At 46.2% G+C, this 20,857-nt stretch overlaps 1 protein-coding gene across 3 annotated transcripts in view; it reads left to right on the top strand.

Moving 5' to 3' along the window:
- Positions 1 to 20,857, top strand: part of DCDC1 (doublecortin domain containing 1) — a 533,665-nt gene that overhangs the window by 96,717 nt on the left and 416,091 nt on the right. For all 3 annotated transcript variants that reach the window (XM_088470412.1, XM_088470415.1, XM_088470413.1), the window contains exons 8-9: positions 14,440 to 14,645; positions 19,409 to 19,502. In XM_088470412.1, the coding sequence (XP_088326538.1) occupies positions 14,440 to 14,645; positions 19,409 to 19,502 (300 nt within the window). The remainder of the gene's footprint in view (positions 1 to 14,439; positions 14,646 to 19,408; positions 19,503 to 20,857) is intronic.

Genomic DNA, 20,857 nt, shown 5'->3' with positions numbered 1-20,857 from the left:
GTTGAATTAAGGGCCGACAATCAAAACACAATTCTGATTTGTTCTATATGTAATGAAAACAGTCTGGAGCTTAACTTGTAATAATGCTGGTTCTAGTGAATGTTCCCACACATACATAGTCATCGTTTTCTGAATTAATAATACATAGCATACATTGCATTGCAGTGATTCTGAGCTCGATAAACATCCTTCCTAGTTTTCACAAACATTTCACAACAAAGTTCAAATGGGGGTGACAGGGGCTTGACTGACACCCAGACAGGGTGTTGGTAATTTTAATAAAATTGAATGATGAGGCATAGTGTGCTTTAGATTATATGTCAGGATAATATTATTGGTTATACATTTTAATGACAGGAACTGTCGTAATTAGTTAGAGATAGCCATTTCGCCCAGGGCAGTCCGTCATGACACTCAGAAACAAGTAAAAACAAAAAGCTTGCATACTTAACGCAGAAAAGGAGTAACAACACCGAGGAATGTGACCAGGGCACAATGTATTTACCAAACATTGCAGCAATTGTCATTTTGACAGGTGACATAATACAACATGACATTAGCTTTTATTGCCATCAGCACAACTGCAGGTTGATATAAGAGCTTAAATGAAAAGGCAGGCAGGTTTTTCTGTTTTTGGATTTTGGAAGCAATCACAGTGATAATGGGAATGTTTGTGGCTGAGACTACCCTTGGTTGAGTCCACTATCCAACTGTGTATATATACAGTCAGGTCCATAAATATTGGGACATTGACAGAATTTTCATATTTTGGCCTCTATTCACCACCACAATGGCTTTGAAATGAAACAAACAAGATGTGATTTAACTGCAGACTTTCAGATTTAATTTGAGGGTAATTACATCCAAATCAGGTGAACGGTGTAGGAATTACAATGGTTTCTATATGTGCCTCCCACTTTTTAAGGGGCCAAAAGTAATGGGACAAACTAAACAATACTAAATCTAACTTTCACTTTTTAATACTTTGTTGCAAATCCTTTGCAGGCAATTACAGCCTTAAGTCTGGAACGCATAGACATCACCAGACGCTGGGTTTCATCCCTGGTGATGCTCTGCCAGGCCTCTACTGCAAATGTCTTCAGTTCCTGCTTGTTCTTGGGGCATTTTCCCTTCCGTTTTGTCTTCATCAAGTGAAATGGATGCTCAATCGGATTCAGGTCAGGGGATTGACTTGGCCATTGCATAACATTCCACTTTTTAGCCTTAAAAAACTCTTTGGTTGCTTCTGCAGTATGCTTCGGGTCATTGTCCATCTGCACTGTGAAGCGCTGTCCAATGAGTTCTGAAGCATTTGACTGAATATGAGCATATAATATTGCCCGAAACACTTCAGAATTCATTATGCTGCTTTTGTCAGCAGTCACATCATCAATAAATACAAGGGAACCAGTTCCATTGGCAGCCATACATGCCCAAGCCATGACACTACCACCACCATGCTTCACTGATGAGATAGTATGTTTGGATCATGAGCAGTTCATTTCCTTCTCTTCTCTTCCCATCACTCTTGTATAAGTTGATATTTGTCTCATCTGTCAATAGGATGTTGTTCCAGAACTGTAATGGCTTTTTTAGATGTTGTTTGGCAAACTCTAATCTGGTCTTCCTGTTTTTGTGGCTCACCAATGGTTTGCATCTTGTGGTGAACCCTCTATATTCACTCTTGTGAAGTCTTATGGTGTTGCTGAGCTCTCCGGTGCGTTCTTTCTTTTTAAGAATGTTCCAAACAGTTGATTTGGCCACACCTAATGTTTTTGCTATCTCTCTGATGGGTTTGTTTTGATTTTTCAGCCTAATGATGGCTTGCTTCACTGATAGTGACAGCTCTTTGGATCTCATATTGAGAGTTGACAGCAACTGATTCCAAATGCAAATGTCACACCTAGAATCAACTCCAGACCTTTTACCTGCTTAATTGATAATGAAATAACGAGGGAATAGCCCACACCTGTCCATGAAATAGCTTTTGAGTTGATAGTCCCGTTAACTTTTGACCCCTTAAAAAGTGGGAGGCACATATTGAAACTGTTGTAATTCCTACACCGTTCACCCGATTTGGATGTAATTACCCTCAAATTAAATCTGAAAGTCTGCAGTTAAAGCACATCTTGTTTGTTTCATTTCAAAACCATTGTGGTGGTGAATAGAGGCCAAAATCTGAAAATTCTGTCAATGTCCCAATATTTATGGACCTGACTGTATATATATATATATTAGGGCTGTGCACCGGCCACTTTTCGTGTTTTGGTTTTGGATCTGGATCTTTCTTCGTGTTTTGGATCTGGATTGGTTTTGCCAAAACCACCCTTCCGTGTTTTGGGTTCTGGGTTTTGTGTTTTGGATCTGTATTTTTTTGAAAAAAAGCATAAAAACAGCTAAAATCACAGAATTTGTAGGTGTTTCTGCCCCTATGCTATTATTAACCTCAATAACCTTAATTTCCACTCATTTCCAGTCTATTCTGAACACCTCACACCTCACAATAGTGTTTTTATGTCCAAAAGGTTGCACCGAGGTAGCTGGATGACTATGCTAAGCGACACGAGTGGGCGGCACAAACACGTGACCCATCTAGGCGTGATACTGCAGTGGCAGACAGGATGGCAGTTTGAAAAACTAGGCCCCAAACTGTACATAGTGCAAAGAAAAAAAAGAGGTGCAAGATGGAATTGTCCTTGGGCCCTCCCACCCACCCTTATGTTGTATAAACAGGACATGCACACTTTAACAAACCAATCATTTCAGCGCCAGGGTCTGCCACACAACTGTGGCTGAAATGATTGGTTCGTTTGGGCCCCCACAAAACAAGCTGGCAATTAATGTGTCCCTGCACAAACTGGCTCTACGGAGGCAAGATGTCATCCCCATCCTCCTCATCAACCGATTCCTCACCCTCTTCAGTGTGTACATCCTCATCCTCACAAAGTATTAACTCGTCCCCACTTGAATCCACCACCACAGGTCCTTCTGTACGTTCTGGAGGCTGGTCTCCCTGGAAGAGCTGATAATTCATTTTGATGAACATCATCTTCTCCACATTCTGTGGAAGCAACCTCCTACGCCTTTCGCTGACAAGGTTCCCGGCTGCACTAAACACTCTTTCGGAGTACACACTGGAGGGGGGGCAACTCAGGTAAAATAGAGCCAGTTTGTACAGGGGCCTCCAAATTGCCTCTTTTTCCTGCCAGTACAGGTATGGACTGTCTGACATGCCTACTTGGATGCTGTCACCGATGTAATCCTCCACCATTCTGTCAATGGTGACAGTATCATATGCAGTGACAGTAGACATGTCAGAAATTGTTGCCAGGTCCTTCAGTCCGGACCAGATGTCCAAACTTGGTCCTGCCTGCCCTGCATCACCGCCAGCGGGTTGCTTAGGATACCTACGTTTTTTCCTGGCAGCCCCAGTTGTGGGAGAAAATGAAGAAGGAGCTGTTGACGTGTCACGTTCCGCTTCTGCTGACAGTGTGTTCACCAGCAGGTCTTTGCACCTCTGCAGGCTTGTGTCGGCCGGAAAGAGAGACACCACATAGGCTTTAAACCTAGGATCGAGCACAGTGGCCAAAATGTAGTGGTCTGATTTCAACAGATTGACCACCCTGGAATCCTGGCAAAGCGAATGAAGGGCTTCATCCACAAGTCCCACATGCCGAGCGGAATCGCTCCGTCTTAGCTCCTCCTTCACTTTCTCCAGCTGCTTCTGCAAAAGCCTGATGAGGGGAATGACCTGACTCAAGCTGGCAGTGTCTGAACTGACTTCACGTGTGGCAAGTTCGAAGGGCTGGAGAACCTTGCACAACACGGAAATCATTCTCCACTGCGCTTGAGTCAGGTGCATACCCCCTCCTTTGCCTATGTCATAGGTGGATGTATAGGCTTGAATGGCCTTTTGCTGCTCCTCCATCCTCTGAAGCATATAGAGGGTTGAGTTCCACCGCGTCACAACCTCTTGCTTCAGGTGATGGCGGGGCAGGTTCAAGAGTGTTTGCTGGCGCTCCAGTCTTCGGCACGCAGTCGCTGAATGGCGAAAGTGGCCTGAAATTTTTCGGGCCACCCAAAGCGTCTCCTGCACACCCCTGTCGCTTTTCAGAAAATTCTGCACCACCAAGTTTATTGTGTGAGCAAAACATGGGACGTGCTGGAATTTGCCCAGATGTAATGCCCGCACAATATTGGTGGCGTTGTCAGATATCACAAATCCCCAGGAGAGTCTAAGTGGGGTAAGCCACTGGGCGATGATTTCCCTCAGTTTCTCTAAGAGGTTGTCGGCGGTGTGCCTCTTACTGAAACCGGTGATACACAGCGTAGCCTGCCTTGGAACGAGCTGGCGTTTCTGAGATGCTGCGACTGGTGACGCTGCTGCTGTTGCCGCGTAAGGTGATACATCTACCCAGTGGGCTGTCACAGTCATATAGTCCTTAGTCTGCCCTGTTTCACTTGTCCACATGTCCGTGGTTAAGTGGACATTGTGTACAACGGCATTTTTCAGGACACTGAGGACACTTTTTCTGACGTTTCTGTACAGTCTCGGTATCGCCTGCCTAGTGAAGTAGAATCTAGACGGGATTTGGAACCGGGGACACACTACCTCCAGCAATTGTCTAAATCCCACTGCACTAATGGCGGATAGCGGACGCACGTCTAACACCAACATAGCAGTCAAGGCCTCAGTTATACGTTTTGCTTCAGGATGACTGCTGTCGTACTTCATCCTCCTCGCTAAGGACTGTTGGAGGGTCAATTGTTTAGTAAAAGTAGTGGTGTTCCTACTTCCTCTCTGGGATGATGAACGACTCCCAGCAGCAGCAGCGGCAGCAGGAGGCGTAGCAATGCAGGATCCTCCGGAGGAATCCGGGATAGGAGAGTCAGTCATGCCAGTGACATGGCCTGCAGGACTACTTCCGATCCTGACTAAGGAGGAAATTGACGAGGAGGGAGTTGACGGTGTGGTTTGCAGGCGCTTGGATACAACAGGACAACGGGATTTAGGTGTCCCTGGACTGCTTACGGTCTTAGCCAAAGTTTCTGAACTTGACAGTAACTTATTATGAACGCGCTGCAGGTGCCGTATAAGGGAGGATGATCCTAGGTGGTTAACGTCCCTACCCCTACTTATTCCACCTTTACATAAGGTACATATGGCAAGACAGTTGTTGTCCGGATTTGGATAGAAATATTGCCAGACCAAAGAGGTGGAATGTTTGGTCTTCTGCCCAGGCATGACCGTGATGGGATTTTTCATCCCACGGACAACAACTGTCTCCCCCGGAGCCTGATTTAAACAAACCACATCACCATCAGAATCCTCCTCGCCAACTTCCTCCTCAGCGCCAGCTACACCAGTATCCTCATCCTGTTGTACTTCAACAGTGACATCTTCAATTTGCATATCAGCAAGTGGACTGTGGGTGCTCCTTTCAGCACTTGCAGGGGGCGTGCAAATGGTGGAAAGAGCCACCTCTTCCCGTCCAGTGCTGGGAAGGTCAGGCATCGCAACCACCACCACACTTGGACTCTCCTTGGGGATTTGTGATATCTTCTTAGAAAGCACAGTTCTTCGCTGTGCTTTTGCCAGCTTAACTCTTTTGATTTTTTTAGTGGGAGGAGGGCTTCCATCGTCATGTGAAGCTGAACCACTAGTCATGAACATACTAGGGATCGACCTTAGCCGTTCCTTGCCACTCCGTGTCGTAAATGGCATATTGGCAAGTTTACGTTTCTCTTCAGCTGATTTAAATGTTTTTTTCAAGGTCATTTTCCTGAACTTTGTCATTTGGGATTGTATGTGCCCTCTATTATGACATTGGGCATCGGCCTTGGCAGACGACGTTGATGGCATGTTATCGTCTATGTCATGACTAGTGGCAGCAGCTTCAGCACTAGGAGGAAGTGGTTCTTGATCTTTCTCTATTTTATTTTTATCAGAGAAAGTTTGGTCCTCCATTTATGTTATATCGATTTGATATATACGTGCGGCTAAACACAGAAAATATTTTTTTATTTTTGCTGGAGAGTAGTGCACTTTGTGGGTTACACCAGCCTTTAAGAAATGAGCCAGCCGGCTCTTTACTTATGGGACACAGGCGCACGCTTGGCGCTGCTCCTTTGTTGATGCACGTGCGGCTACTGCACACACAATTCACAAACACAGAAAATATATATTTTTTTGGTTTGGACTGGAGTGTACTTTGGGGGTTACAGCACCCTTTAACGGTCAAGCCAGCCGACCTTTACTTATGACACAGGCGCACGCTTGGCACTACTTTGTTGATGCACGTGCGGCTACTGCGCACACAATTCACAAACACAGAAAATATATATTTTTTGGGTTTGGACTTGAGTGTACTTTGGGGGTTACAGCACCCTTTAACGGTCAAGCCAGCCGGCCCTTTACTTATGACACAGGCGCACGCTTGGCACTACTTTGTTGATGCACGTGCGGCTACTGCGCACACAATTCACAAACACAGAAAATAATTTTTTTTTGGGTTTGGACTGGAGTGTACTTTGGGGGTTACAGCACCCTTTAACGGTCAAGCCAGCCGGCCCTTTACTTATGACACAGGCGCACGCTTGGCACTACTTTGTTGATGCACGTGCGGCTACTGCGCACACAATTCACAAACACAGAAAATAATTTTTTTTTTGGTTTGGACTGGAGTGTACTTTGGGGGTTACAGCACCCTTTAACGGTCAAGCCAGCCGGCCCTTTACTTATGACACAGGCGCACGCTTGGCACTACTTTGTTGATGCACGTGCGGCTACTGCGCACACAATTCACAAACACAGAAAATATTTTTTTTTTTGGTTTGGACTGGAGTGTACTTTGGGGGTTACAGCACCCTTTAACGGTCAAGCCAGCCGGCCCTTTACTTATGACACAGGCGCACGCTTGGCACTACTTTGTTGATGCACGTGCGGCTACTGCGCACACAATTCACAAACACAGAAAATATTTTTTTTTTTGGTTTGGACTGGAGTGTACTTTGGGGGTTACAGCACCCTTTAACGGTCAAGCCAGCTGGCCCTTTACTTATGACACAGGCGCACGCTTGGCACTACTTTGTTGATGCACGTGCGGCTACTGCGCACACAATTCACAAACACAGAAAATATATATTTTTTTGGTTTGGACTGGAGTGTACTTTGGGGGTTACAGCACCCTTTAACGGTCAAGCCAGCCGGCCCTTTACTTATGACACAGGCGCACGCTTGGCACTACTTTGTTGATGCACGTGCGGCTACTGCGCACACAATTCACAAACACAGAAAATATTTTTTTTTTTTGTTTGGACTGGAGTGTACTTTGGGGGTTACAGCACCCTTTAACGGTCAAGCCAGCCGGCCCTTTACTTATGACACAGGCGCACGCTTGGCACTACTTTGTTGATGCACGTGCGGCTACTGCGCACACAATTCACAAACACAGAAAATAATTTTTTTTTTGGTTTGGACTGGAGTGTACTTAGGGGGTTACAGCACCCTTTAACGGTCAAGCCAGCCGGCCCTTTACTTATGACACAGGCGCACGCTTGGCACTACTTTGTTGATGCACGTGCGGCTACTGCGCACACAATTCACAAACACAGAAAATATATTCTTTTTTTAGCACTTGGGGGGAGCACCCCTGATGGACAGAGCACCTCCTGGACAACACTACAGCACCCCTTTAGGACTGGGACACTGCACAGGACTTTGGAGTGGACACAGCCCCTATGGAGAACTTACTGCACAACACAGTCCAGCCAGCCCCTATGGACTTTGAAGTAGTGGACACAGCCCCTATTAACAACAGCAGCACAGCACAACACAGCCAGCCCCTATGGACTTTGAAGTAGTGGACAACAGCAGCACTACACTACACTACACTACACAGCCCAGCCAGCCCTAACTCCCACCCTCCCTCTTCACTGTCCACAGCCGAGTGAGAAAATGGCGCCGACGCGGGTACCTTATATAGGATCCAAAACCCGCGAGACTCGGAAGGCGGGATGATGACGTTTTGCCTCGATTTCAGATCCGAGTCAGGCGGGAAAAGTCGAGCCTGACTCGGATCGGACTCGGATCGGGGGGGTTCGGATTTCAGAAATCCGAACCTGCTCACCCCTTATATATATATATATATATATATATATTTGTTTTTTTTAAGTTGTTTATATCGAACTAAACCACCTAAAAAAAATATATATGTTTTTTCATTCAAGTGAAAATAATAATAATTATTATTATTATCATTATTATTATTACAGTATATTGTTGTACACACTTGTTTCCATCCATTCTACAATCACATCTTTACTGGGCTGCATTGGTGATCCTTCAAATCTGTGATATGCTGACAGTAAAGAGAATATTATAATGAGAATACTATGCACTGATTTGAAAAAGTAAAGTACAATAAATTAAGGAATACTGAAGGCTTAGTAGATATTATCGATAGCTAAGTATTATATTTATTGATACAAGTAAGTGACTATAATTGTGGGACAAACTTTCTCAGAAGGATTGGGTACGCAATCCCGGCACTGTTAATGACGGTGGAAATACCAATGCATGCAGCTAAGTATTCTAACCCTTCCTCTAACCCACCCCTCCAGCAGCCTAACCCCAACCCACCCCTCCCACAGCCTAACTCTAACCCTCCCCCTAGTGTCTAACCCTAACCCTCCAGCAGCCTAACCCTAACCCTCCCCTCCCGCAGCCTAACCCTAACCCTCCCCCTAGTGTCTAACCCTAACCCACCCCTCCAGCAGCCTAACCCTCCCCTCCCGCAGCCTAACCCTAACCCTCCCCCTAGTGTCTAATCCTAACCCACACCTCCAGCAGCCTAACCCTCCCCTCCTGCAGCCTAACCCTAACCCTCCCCCTAGTGTCTAATCCTAACCCACCCCTCCAGCAGCCTAACCCTAACCCTCCCCTCCCTCAGCCTAACCCTCCCACTAGTGTCTAACCCTAACCCACCCCTTCCGCAGCCTAACCCTAACCCTCCCCCTAGTGTCTAATCCTAACCCACCCCTCCCTCAGCCTAACCCTCCCTTCCCACAGCCTAACCCTCCCCTCCCACAGCCTAATCCTCCCCTCCCACAGCCTAACCCTGCCCTCCCGCATCCTAACCCACCCCTCCAGCAGCCTAATGCTAACCCTCCCCTCCCCTCCCTCAGCCTAACCCTCCCCTCCCACAGCCTAATCCTCCCCTCCCACAGCCTAACCCTCCCCTCCCGCATCCTAACTCTAACCCACCCCTCCAGCAGCCTAACCCTCCTCTCCCGCAGCCTAACCCTAACCCACCCCTCCAGCAGAGTAACCCTAACCCTCCCCTCCCACAGCCTAACTCTAACCCTCCCCCTAGTGTCTAACCCTAACCCTCCAGCAGCCTAACCCTAACCCTCCCCTCCTGCAGCCTAACCCTCCCCCTAGTGTCTAATCCTAACCCACCCCTCCAGCAGCCTAACCCTAACCCTCCCCTCGCTCAGCCTAACCCTCCCACTAGTGTCTAACCCTAACCCACCCCTCCAGCAGCCTAACCCTCCCCTCCCGCAGCTTAACCCTAACCCTCCCCCTAGTGTCTAATCCTAACCCACCCCTCCAGCAGCCTAACCCTAACCCTACCCTCTTGCAGCCTAACCCTAACCCTCCCCCTAGTGTCTAACCCTAACGCTCCCCTCCCTCAGCCTAACCCTACCCTCCCACAGCCTAACCCTACCCTCCCACAGCCTAACCCTCCTCTCCCACAGCCTAATCCTCCCCTCCCACAGCCTAACCCTCCCCTCCCGCATCCTAACCCACCCCTCCCTCAGCCTAACCCTCCCCTCCCTCAGCCTAACCCTCCCCTCCCACAGCCTAATCCTCCCCTCCCACAGCCTAACCCTCCCCTCCCGCATCCTAACCCTAACCCACCCCTCCAGCAGCCTAACGCTAACCCACCCCTCCAGCAGCCTAACCCTAACCCTCCCCTCCCACAGCCTAACCTTAATCCTCCCCCTAGTGTCTAACCCTAACCCTCCCCTCCCACAGCCTAATCCTCCCCCTAGTGTCTAACCCTCTCCCTAACTCTAAGCCTCATACTGTTGGGATCGCAGCCGTCAGGATTCTGGCGCCGGGATTCTGACTGCCGGCCTTGTGTGCATCGGGATGCCGACTTCATCACTCGCAGCAGTTCTCTGCACTTTTCTATGCAAACAGTTAAACATCGCTTTACTATTGATTTGTTGTTTTCTTTTATGTTGCAAGTTGTATTTCATTTCATAAATGCCTTGTCACTATGGGCGTGATATGTGATAGGGCATAAGCTGTATATTTTGGCATAAATTGCAGTATTCCTACTGCATAGTAAATTTGCATAAGAGCCACCCCCTGTATACAGGCTGGTACCGGTATATCTTACTCTCTGCACCTGCGTCTTAATGCTCATGCTGCAGCCCATGGGATACACACAGAGACGCCTTCCACCTGTGCCACTAATAAACCACGGTGCGTATTACAATGTATCACCGGTTGCACCATCGAACACTGCATCAGCCCTATGGAGGTGTAGAATCTCTCTCTGAATGTGGCTGACGAAATCGGTGCAACTGGAGCAAAAGACGCAGTCGCTGACCGCAACACGCCCGCATTTGGCTAGCCATCCACCTTGATATCGCCCTGGAACGCCCTCTGAAATTGCCTTTGTCTGAACCCAAATTCTTTCTGCGGGTTTTGGCGGTAACCATCGGCGTGTGCCGTGCGACTGTGACACAAACGCAGACTGAAAACATCGGGTGCGGCATGGACATAGCATGTACCACTGAGTCAGACCCTATGGTTACAGAGCCATATATGGGGAGGGAAGGGGTAAGCAGGCATAGATGAAGTACAGGAATGATTTCTGAATTCCCTAGAGAGATCGGGTCAGTATAAAAATGGAGTGATAGCACTAGGGCACATCCCACTCCCATAGAGTAATGAAGTTAGTCAAAAGGAGATTAATGCATTTTTATATGACATACTACAGTTCCCAGAAATCACTGGCAGCTTGAAAGCTATTGAGTAAGCTGACACTTGTATTACTACATGCAAAGCTGTAACTAGACATTGTGGTGCCCTGTGCCAGAGAGAGCATTGGCGCCCCTCCCCTCCTTCATTTTTTTAAATAGGAACATAAGATAGTGCACCTGAAAAAGGGCCATGGCCTCATGGGGAAGGGCATGGGAAGAGATAGGGGAGGCCAGGAGATGCCGGGGATAAAAGAAGAGGAAGTGAGAATGATAATAGACAGGAAAACTGACAGGCCCAAACTGCGCCCCCTGCCCTGCGGTACCCTGTGCCATGGCACTGGTCACACTACCCTAGCTACGGCCCTGACTACATGTTCTGTACTATCCACAGGCACTGGTATCATATGATAGGCGACTTTACTTACTGCAGAATATGTTTATTTTTCCTGACGTATTTTACATCTGTATTTTAGATGACTACTTTGTATCTTTTTATTATGTTCGTTATTGTATTTTTGACATTTGTTGTGTAGGTCATTATTATTATTTGTTATTAAGGGGCCTATTCATAATTTTTAAAAGTAGGCAAAAATATAAATTTTCCCTTTTTGTAAAACTTTGGTGCTGTCCCCATTCATTAAACAGGTAACGCAGGAGATTTCAGTGAAATTTCATACTTACCTGTCATCCCCTGAAGCGGATCGTGGCCCCCATACACTAGTATCTGGACCTCATTCCTCAAACCCCCCAAAATACATAATTTTCATAACTTGATTCCCTGCTTCTTCCTATATGAAGGAGTTCCGAGTTGCGAAGAGGAATCCATTGGGATCCCTCCGTCCCTGTTCGCCCCCCTGAGCCAGTCATCTGGGTTTTTGTGTGAATGCGTGGAACTACAGGATACCCGGGATTGGCCTGGTTTAAAAAAAAAAAAAAAAAACCCGACCAGCCCCCATAGTTACTCATTGGCGGGGCTTGCAGCTGCGGTGGTGGCAGGGCTTGAGGCCGGTCTGGTTCAGCCGGTGTCGGGGGAAGGGGGAGCCGAGCAGCATCTGCGCACTTCGCTGGAGCTGTTCAGCGTTGCCGGGCATTTAAAAAAGAAACAATGATGGCCAATGCCTGGGATCGGGATTGGAGGTTTCCAATCCCTGGATTCAATCCCGGTAATTTTTAGCCCCAAATCCCGGGATCCCACCGATCCCGGGATTGGCCTCTCTGGTGCCGAGTCTAAAGTTTCACTGCTATAATAGTATCGGTGACAGAGGGCTGATCTTCAGACCAGTTGCCCCCGCACTGGATCACTGTTGAATTGCTCTGGTGATTTTGTACCCACTGCTGCTACTTGCAACAAGTTGGATAATCAACAACTTGCACATACTATGGACACTTGAACATCGTATGCGTATGTGCTGTTGAACATATTATTCTGGAACCAGAGCCGTAACTAGATTTTTTGGTGCCCTGTGCCAGAAAGAGCATTGGTGCCCCCCTCATTTTTCAAAGGGACATAATGCACCCAGAAAAGGTCCATGGCTTCATGGGGAAGGGCCAGGGAAGAGATAGGAGAGGCCAGGAGCTGCTGGGGATGAAATAAGAGGAAGCTACAAGCAAGAATGATAATAAACAGAAATTTGACAGGCCCAAACAGCACCCCCTGACCTGTGGTGCCCTGTGCGATGGCATCGGCTGCACTACCCTAGCTAAGGCCCTGTCTGGAACCATCGGCATTAATGGAATTGGACTTGGTCCTCCCTTTGCTGCCATAACATTCTCCACCCTTCTGGAAAGCCTTTCAATCGTAAATCTCTGAATCAAGCTCATTGTTACAGGGGAAAGTACATTAAACATGTTGGTGGAGTTTCCTTGTACTTACATTCACCTTACAATCATTAGATTTTTTGCTCTATTTACTGCTGACACTGCTTTATATTATTCCATGTGTAATCCTGAAAACTGTTTGTTTCCAATTATCTCTCGCTATACATGATTATTTCAAATAAAAGATTAACAGTCTGATTGAGCAGCGTATGTAATTGCGATAGCAGCTGAAATTTCGTACAGATCGCAGCTACGAAAATACGCTAATGCCTGCCGCAGCTCAGTCGCCCGCTGCTGCCTTCTCATATCCGTCCTATGTCGCTCTTCTGCGCAAACATCGGTACTATCGACACACATCGGAGAGGTACGCAGCATTTACAACTGGTCTGACCAGCCGCAGACACTGCATGTCTCCTCGCACGTAGAGAGCTCTCAGGCTGCGTATGCAATCACAGTGGCTAATTTATGCATGCCCATGAAATGCTGTTCAAATGTACAGACATGCCTGCATATTTCCGACCACACCCCCATCCCCACCATATCACCATATTTCACGACCACACCCCCACCTCCCCCGACCTCACACCCATCACCACCCCATCACCATATCCCACGAACACACCCCCATCACCATATCCCACAAACCACACCTCCATCACCATATCCCCCGACTACACCCCCATCACCACAGCCCCCGACCGCACAACCATCACCACCCCATCACCATATCCCCCGACCACACCCCCATCACCATATCCCAAAAACCACACCCCCATCACCATATCCCACAAACCACACCTCCATCACCATATCCCCCGACTACACCCCCATCACCACAGCCCCCGACCGCACAACCATCACCACCCCATCACCATATCCCCCGACCACACCCCCATCACCATATCCCAAAAACCACACCTCCATCACCCCGACCACACCCCCATCACCATATCCCACCAACCACACCCCCATCACCATATCCCCGACCACACCCCCAAATGCTGACAGCCTATCACTCACTATGCAATGGATTCCTCTGTGCGTCCGAAATCGCAATGGATCAATGCACACACGCAGCGTAGCTTATATGCATGCGCAATGCTAAACAGCCGCTCGATCTGCGCTCATTTATGTACTCTGCTGAATCAGACCCTAATTTCCAGCATATTGTTATATTACTTATTTTTGCACTGACACCTACTTACTAATCAGCTGCCACAAAGAAGTGAAGAAGAACTATTAAACCACTCGGCAGAAATGTTGTATAAATCCAATAAAAGAAAGCTTATCTTTTCAACTGGAAAAGGAAGTCAACATGTTTTTTTTTTTTTATATATCTTCATGTTGATGAGAAGCTCAATGATTCTTTGATCACTGGTAAAGGCATGCTAAGGTGAATTTTAATTATGACTAAATTGTTGTATCACTGTTTCATACCCCGAACATCTGTTCCCTTCAGAAACTATGATTTATGCAGGCTATCAGTGTAGACAGTCTGGTACAGCTTATGTCATGCTTAGTGGGAAGCTACTGGTCGTAGTTCTGTGAATCACTTTGAATAGGCTTTAAAGCCAAGAGCCTATTTTTCATTGTATTTAAACATGTACACTTTTTATTTTGCAGATAAGGTGCTTTTATCCAGTAAATTAATTTGGACTATGAATGGACTAAGTCTTCCTAATGATTGGAAGATTGGAAAAACTAAGCCCAATGTATACAAACATGCCCAAAAACATTCTACAAATTCTACGGGGAGAATTCTGGTGTTTGTAAATGGCAATGGGCAGGATGGTCATGTGATCACTGCAAGTTTGGATCAAATGAAAGAGGTAAGTACATTCACATATGTTGAAGACAATTATACTTCCTTTTTTCATTATCTTGATTGATTTATCATTGTCATAAACTGGTAATTTGTGCGCAATAAAATAAATATTTTTTTCTCCACTTACCCAGTGGAAATTGGTATGACATTAGAGGGCTGATTCAATTAGCCTTGGGCATTATGTTTATCTGCACATTACCAGGGGTGCTGAAAAGGGTGGGGCTGAGCCTGTGTTTAGATCTGGCTGGTGCAGCCTCACAATACCCGACATCCCGAACACAGGCATCCCGAAGGTAAGTAGTGGGGTTAGAGGGAGGGTTAGCGTTAGGGTTAGGCACTAGGGGGAGGGTTAGGGATAGGCACTAAGGGGGGATTGTTAGGTTTAGGGTGCAAGGAGGGGGAGGTTAAGTTTAGGCACTAGGGGCGGGGGTTAGGTTTAGGCACAGGGGAGGGAGGGGTAGGGAGAGGTGGAGGGTTAGGATATTGACTGAGAGGTGGTATCCTAACCCTGTCAGGATGCCAGCATCGGGATTATGACCGTTGGTTTCCCAAGTGCCGGCATCCCGAGTCCCGGCATCCCATACCCAACCCTCGTTAAGTACTTAGGGGTTTATGACCTTCATTAATTTTTGCTAACTCCTGATATAGGAGGGTACAGAAATGAGCCATAGTTTTATTATGATAATGTGCAGGGCTGTATAAAGAATGTCTTACTCCTGGTACTAGAAGGGGATGTGAACAAGCATGGGCGGTCGGGCCATGCCCGATTGTGAATACCAGGGCAATCTGAAGAGGATTGGGTACTGGATGCTGGCGCTCAGGGTTAGAATACCGACACCTGTCGGTCGGTATCCTCACTCTCTCCCTAACCCTCTCTCCCTGGTGCCTAAACCTTACCTCTCCCCATAATGCCTAAACCTAACCTCCCCCTCCCCACACCCTACACCTAACCCTCCCCCCTTAGTGCCTAACTCTACCCCTCCCCTAGTGTCTAACGCCTAACCCTGCTACCTACCTTTAGGATGCCGGTAGTTGGGATGGCGGCACCGTTCCAGCGCCGGCATTCTGAGTGACAGAACCCCAGCAGTTGGGATTATGACTGCATCCCATTGATGATGGCTTGTGCCTCCATCATACTATATTAACAGCATCTACTTAGTCATAACTAAGTCATAAGTCATAAGATTAGACATAAAGTATGGCAAAAAGGTAATCAATAGGCCAATGCAAATATCCCATGCATTGGAGGTACCAGTCTGCCCCAGTTGCCTATATCAGCTTTGTCTTAACCTCTCCTCCAATTCCAACCAATGGTCTCCCACCTGACGCCGCTGGCCCTGTAAACTCCAGCAAACATCAACAACACAACAAGTGGAAACATAATACGTGATGCTACAACTAGGACACCTTGGCTAATTCACTCAGACTCCAACACTTTGAAATCTAATTACATAGAAGACCAAAGTGGCAAAATTATGTGTTTTGCAGTGGTCCATCTTTGGTGGATGTTAAATTTCTTTAGGGGCCCCATTAATGCACAAAAAAGGCAATCTCATGACTGAGGGCCTGATTCAGCAAGGAACGCAGTTGCTTATACGCACGCAATTGGTGACTGTTGCAAACTGCGCATGCGTATGCATTGTAATGCGCGTGCGTGAACTAACCACTCTGACAGGGACTGCGAATGCAGAAGCTACACAGAACCATGGCAGAGTGATTGATAAGAAGTGCCGTTTGTGGGTGGTGACGGCAGGGTGGTCGTGTAAACGCAGGCGTGCCAGTGTGTTGGGACGGCGTTGCACGGGCATGCATAAATTAGCCACTGCGATACCATACACAGCCTGAGTCCTCATAGCGTGCGCTGAAGTAAGTAATTCCTGAGTGAGGTCTGACCTGCCTTAACTGTGTATTAAGGTATGGGAAATGCGATCTGCTTACTAAAAATTTGAGAATTGAAAGGCATGGAGTAGTTTTTTCATGAAAACTGCTCCAAAAGCCCTTCAATACATTAATGTGATAATAAAATAATGTGTGAAAACATCCTTTTGTTATTCAACAAGCTCATGTGGGTATGATGTTCTTGCGTCCACATAATTTTGGTCATGTAGTGAACATTCTGTGCTTCTTTGTCTGGTATTTATAGCATCAGGTAAAATTGCATATCTTTGTTGCCTTGCGATGTAACAGAAACCTGTCCCCTGCTTACAAATGTATTCACAGAAGCTCTGAGAAGTGATTGAGCCAAAATAAAGCTTTTGCAGCCATGGCTGCGTCTTAATGCTTATTCTGCAGCTGATGAGCTTCCTACTGAGATGACCACTGGCTGCAGCGCTATTAAGACGCACCATGGGATGCTTCGGTCGCAACATCGGAGATTGCACCTACAGATGTGTTCTGGCACATCTTTGCTGCAGTCACGCCAAATAGCCCTTTTCGGGATAGCACCAGGCATCTTTTTTGTGTCTTTTTTTGGGGGGGCAAAAATGTGTCTTAGTCGCAATACAAAATTGCACGGATCTGCGTCTTAGTGCGTTAACCATCAGGACGCATGCCAGTCCAGCATCTACATTACGTGCACCTCTCAATCGGGTGCTTTGTGTTCAAGGGCATTGTTGTTCCTGGTGAGGAAGCTATAGGTGAAAATTACAGGAGATTAGAAATGAAAATTATATATTGTGACAAGGTCGGGATAGGGGTCCCTCTCCTGGGCTAGATGGACTCCCTCTTTACACACACAGCAGCCGGAGAAACAGGACACAGTTCTGGGGTTCTCGTGCAAGCTGGTCGGAGCCAGTCTTTATTGTACCAGACACATAAATAAAATAAAACATAATCCTAGCCCATCTGGGCTCTAACTAGACAATAGGTTCCCTCACTATCAGAACACTAAACAAGTTCACATCCACAGTACTTACAGGTTTGTATCAAACAGTGTCTCAGAGCAAGCTAGCCTGCAGGCCTGCTCTCCCAGGTGTGAGCCACTCAGCCACAACTAAACCCAGCTTATATCAGCCATTTCCAGGTGCAAGCCCTAATGAGCCTGCTACCAGGCTGAAAGGCCCAACACCTGGAGAGGCCTGTGGATGGAGCCCTCCCTCTCTTCACATCCACACCCCCAGGACCCATTCCAGCTTTTCACCAAAGCCGACATTTCTAGTCTGTTTTTTCAAACAGACTTCTCCTGGGGGTTTCAAAACACATAGGACAGGAATCTGGCCATTCCAAACTTTTCCAGTGCTTCTATCACAATATATTTAGTACGGGTTGAGTCTCCCATATCCAAAATGCTCGGGACCAGGGGTATTTTGGATATCTGATTATTCCGTATTTTGGAATATTGACATACTATAATGAAATATTTTGGGTATAGGACCCAAAGCTAAACACAGAATGCATTTATGTTCTATATACACCTTATACACACAGCCTGCAGCTCATTTTATACAATATTTTTTATAATTTTGAGCATCAAAAAAAGTTTGTGTACATACATGAAATTCATTTATGTTTCATATACACCTTATTCACACAGCCTGAAGGTTATTGTATACTGTATTTTAATGAAATTGTGCTTTAAAACAAGTTTGTGTACATTGAACCATCAGAAAGCAAAGGTTTCACATTCTCAGTCATACTAAAAATATTCTGTAATTCGGAATATTACGTATTTCGGAATATTTGGATATGGGAGACTGAACCTGTAAAAGTTATAGAAGTTCGCATACAATCCATAAAATTTAGTAATCTGAAGGTGGACAACTTGTCTTGATTACAGAGTAAATTTATTCCATTGAACGTGATGGGCCCCATACATCTGCGACGGATTGCCGCGATGCTGCAACCCGGTATCGCAGAAATCCAACATGTTGGATTTTGGCGATTTGACGATCGCGATCAAAAAATGATCGCAATTGTCAAATCGGGGACATTTAACATGTCAAATACATCGATGGTGGGCGATCAGAAATTTCCGATGGGTGATCGGAAATTTCCGATCGCATCCCTGCATCGCGGTGATCCGTCGCAGATGTAATGGTACCTTAATGGGCCCCATACATCTACGACGGATTGCCGCTATCCCGCTATCAAAAAATTATCACATTTGTCAAGTCGGGGACATTTAACATGTCAAATGTCTGCGATCCGGCAACGATGGTGGGCGATCGGAAATTTCCGATGGGTGATCAGAATTTGCGATCGCATCCCTGCATCGCGGTGATCCGTCGCAGATGTATGGGCACCTTAACTCAGAAATGCTTGTTTACAGGGGATTAAAGCAAGGTCTTTCCCTGACGGGTACAATTAAATAGTTTTCAGTTTCACCTCCCACCCAGTGACTCAATAAACTGAATTCTCATAAAGTTGTGTTCAGTTCAGAAAAATGGCTGTCTGAAATGCGATGGCGGAATTTAAATGTCCCTATCTTTTCACTAGTCTTACATGTGTCTTTTGTGGAAACTGCCTGCATTATAATGCACATGTGACAATTTCCTATTGTCCATGAGTCCCACTCACATCACACTACTCACCTCCCACTTCCATCAGTAGCCTCTTGTAATTGGAATCCTACATTCATATCTTTGTGCTTGTCTGCCTGTTTCCTTCCTCTCGGCCATTCCTCCGCACTTTACAAAAAAGTTTGCGCCCAAAATAAATGAAATGACTTTTGTTTTATAATTGATGTTAAAAACAATGACCCGCTAAGCACGGTGTTCTCTTTGTGTTACTAAACAGATCACAAAACTGATATAATGTCATTCTCCCCAGTTTCTAGATCTGTGTACCTCCAAAGCGAGCCTGGCTGCTTCTGCAAAGTGGGTGTTTAACATTAATGGAGAAAAAGTGGAAGATCTAAGAAACAGTAAGAAATATTTTTTTCCCCCACTTTTGAGCACACAAATTGTAGAAATAATACATTTTAAGCAGTGCTATATAATATATAATATCTCATAATGATGACAAAAAATATCTTTTATATAAAATTCATTGTCTGTTTGTTTGTTTGTCTGTCTGTCGGTTATGCATTCAGTCACCTCTGCACCGATTGGGATGAAACCAACAAGAGGTGGTCCAGTTGGGTCCTGGCCAGGTTTAGGGGGGTTAGGGTCCCCATCGGTCCTCCTGTTGGTGTACACTGGGCAGAACTGTGACTCGGGGATGATGGGCAGAACTTTGACCAGGGGAGCCTGTTCTGGGCCTTCCAATGGATGAATTTGGATGAAAAACTTCACAGAGCGGTAACATTGGATCCCGGATGACATATTAGGGGTTTGAGGTCTCGGTCAGACCTCCCGTTGGTGTACGCTGGGCAAAACTTTGACCCGGGGATGCTGGGCAGAACTTCGACCCGGGGAGCCTGTTCGGAGCCTTCCACTGGATGGATTTGAATGAAAAGTTCATAGAGGGGTGGCAATTGGTCTGGGATGGCTAATGGAATGGTTGAGGTCCCGTTGGACCTCATGGTGGAGTGTGCCAGGCAGAACTTTGATCCAGGGAGCCTGTTCTGGGTCTTCCACTGGATGTCTATTGGACAAAGAAACCACTGTAAATATCTACATTTTGTTTTCTTAAAGTCGAACTATGTAGTAATTTAATGCCATTGTTTATTTTGTTCAAAGAGAATTATATTTGCAAATGCTCCTGAAATGTTGTTTTCCAAATTATCAATTAAAGGGTTTATTAGCTATCCAAAGTGTTCCAAGTACAGCCCATGTAACATTGTCCTTCAATGGCTGTAACACACATCTATAGCAGCGTATTTATACCATTTCAATCCCAGCCTCCCCTAAAGGCACCAATATTCTATTTAGTTAAATTGGGCTGATGTGCTTATTCTATTTAGTTCAGTTGGATTGATGTGCTGCTAGGAATAGCTGTAACCAGTCCAGTTCCTCTTTGAAGATTAGTCTATCTCTTGTTTCTCGGCTGCTTTCCTTCTTCTTACCAGTTGCTCGTCCGTGCTCTTGGTCAGGCTGTCCTCATTTAGCATGGGTCCACCAGCTCTTCTTCACTACTACTTGCGTGCCTGCTTCCATTGGGTTCTTTCCCCTGATTGGCTTGCTATCTCTCTTTCGATGATCTCCTCAGTAACTGTCTCTCACTGGTCTTCTCTTCCACCACCCAAGTTGCACACACCTGCTTAATAACAATACACCAGTGTTGCACCATTCATTACATTTGACATCTCTTTATATGACCAGACTCTAAATCAGTTTA

Source organism: Taudactylus pleione, unplaced genomic scaffold (assembly GCF_031769625.1).
Source record: "Taudactylus pleione unplaced genomic scaffold, aTauple2 ptg000100l, whole genome shotgun sequence".
Classification (NCBI taxonomy): Eukaryota; Metazoa; Chordata; class Amphibia; order Anura; family Myobatrachidae; genus Taudactylus; species Taudactylus pleione.
The sequence above is the reverse complement of the archived record's forward strand: the minus strand, read 5'-3'. Positions and strand labels throughout refer to the sequence as shown.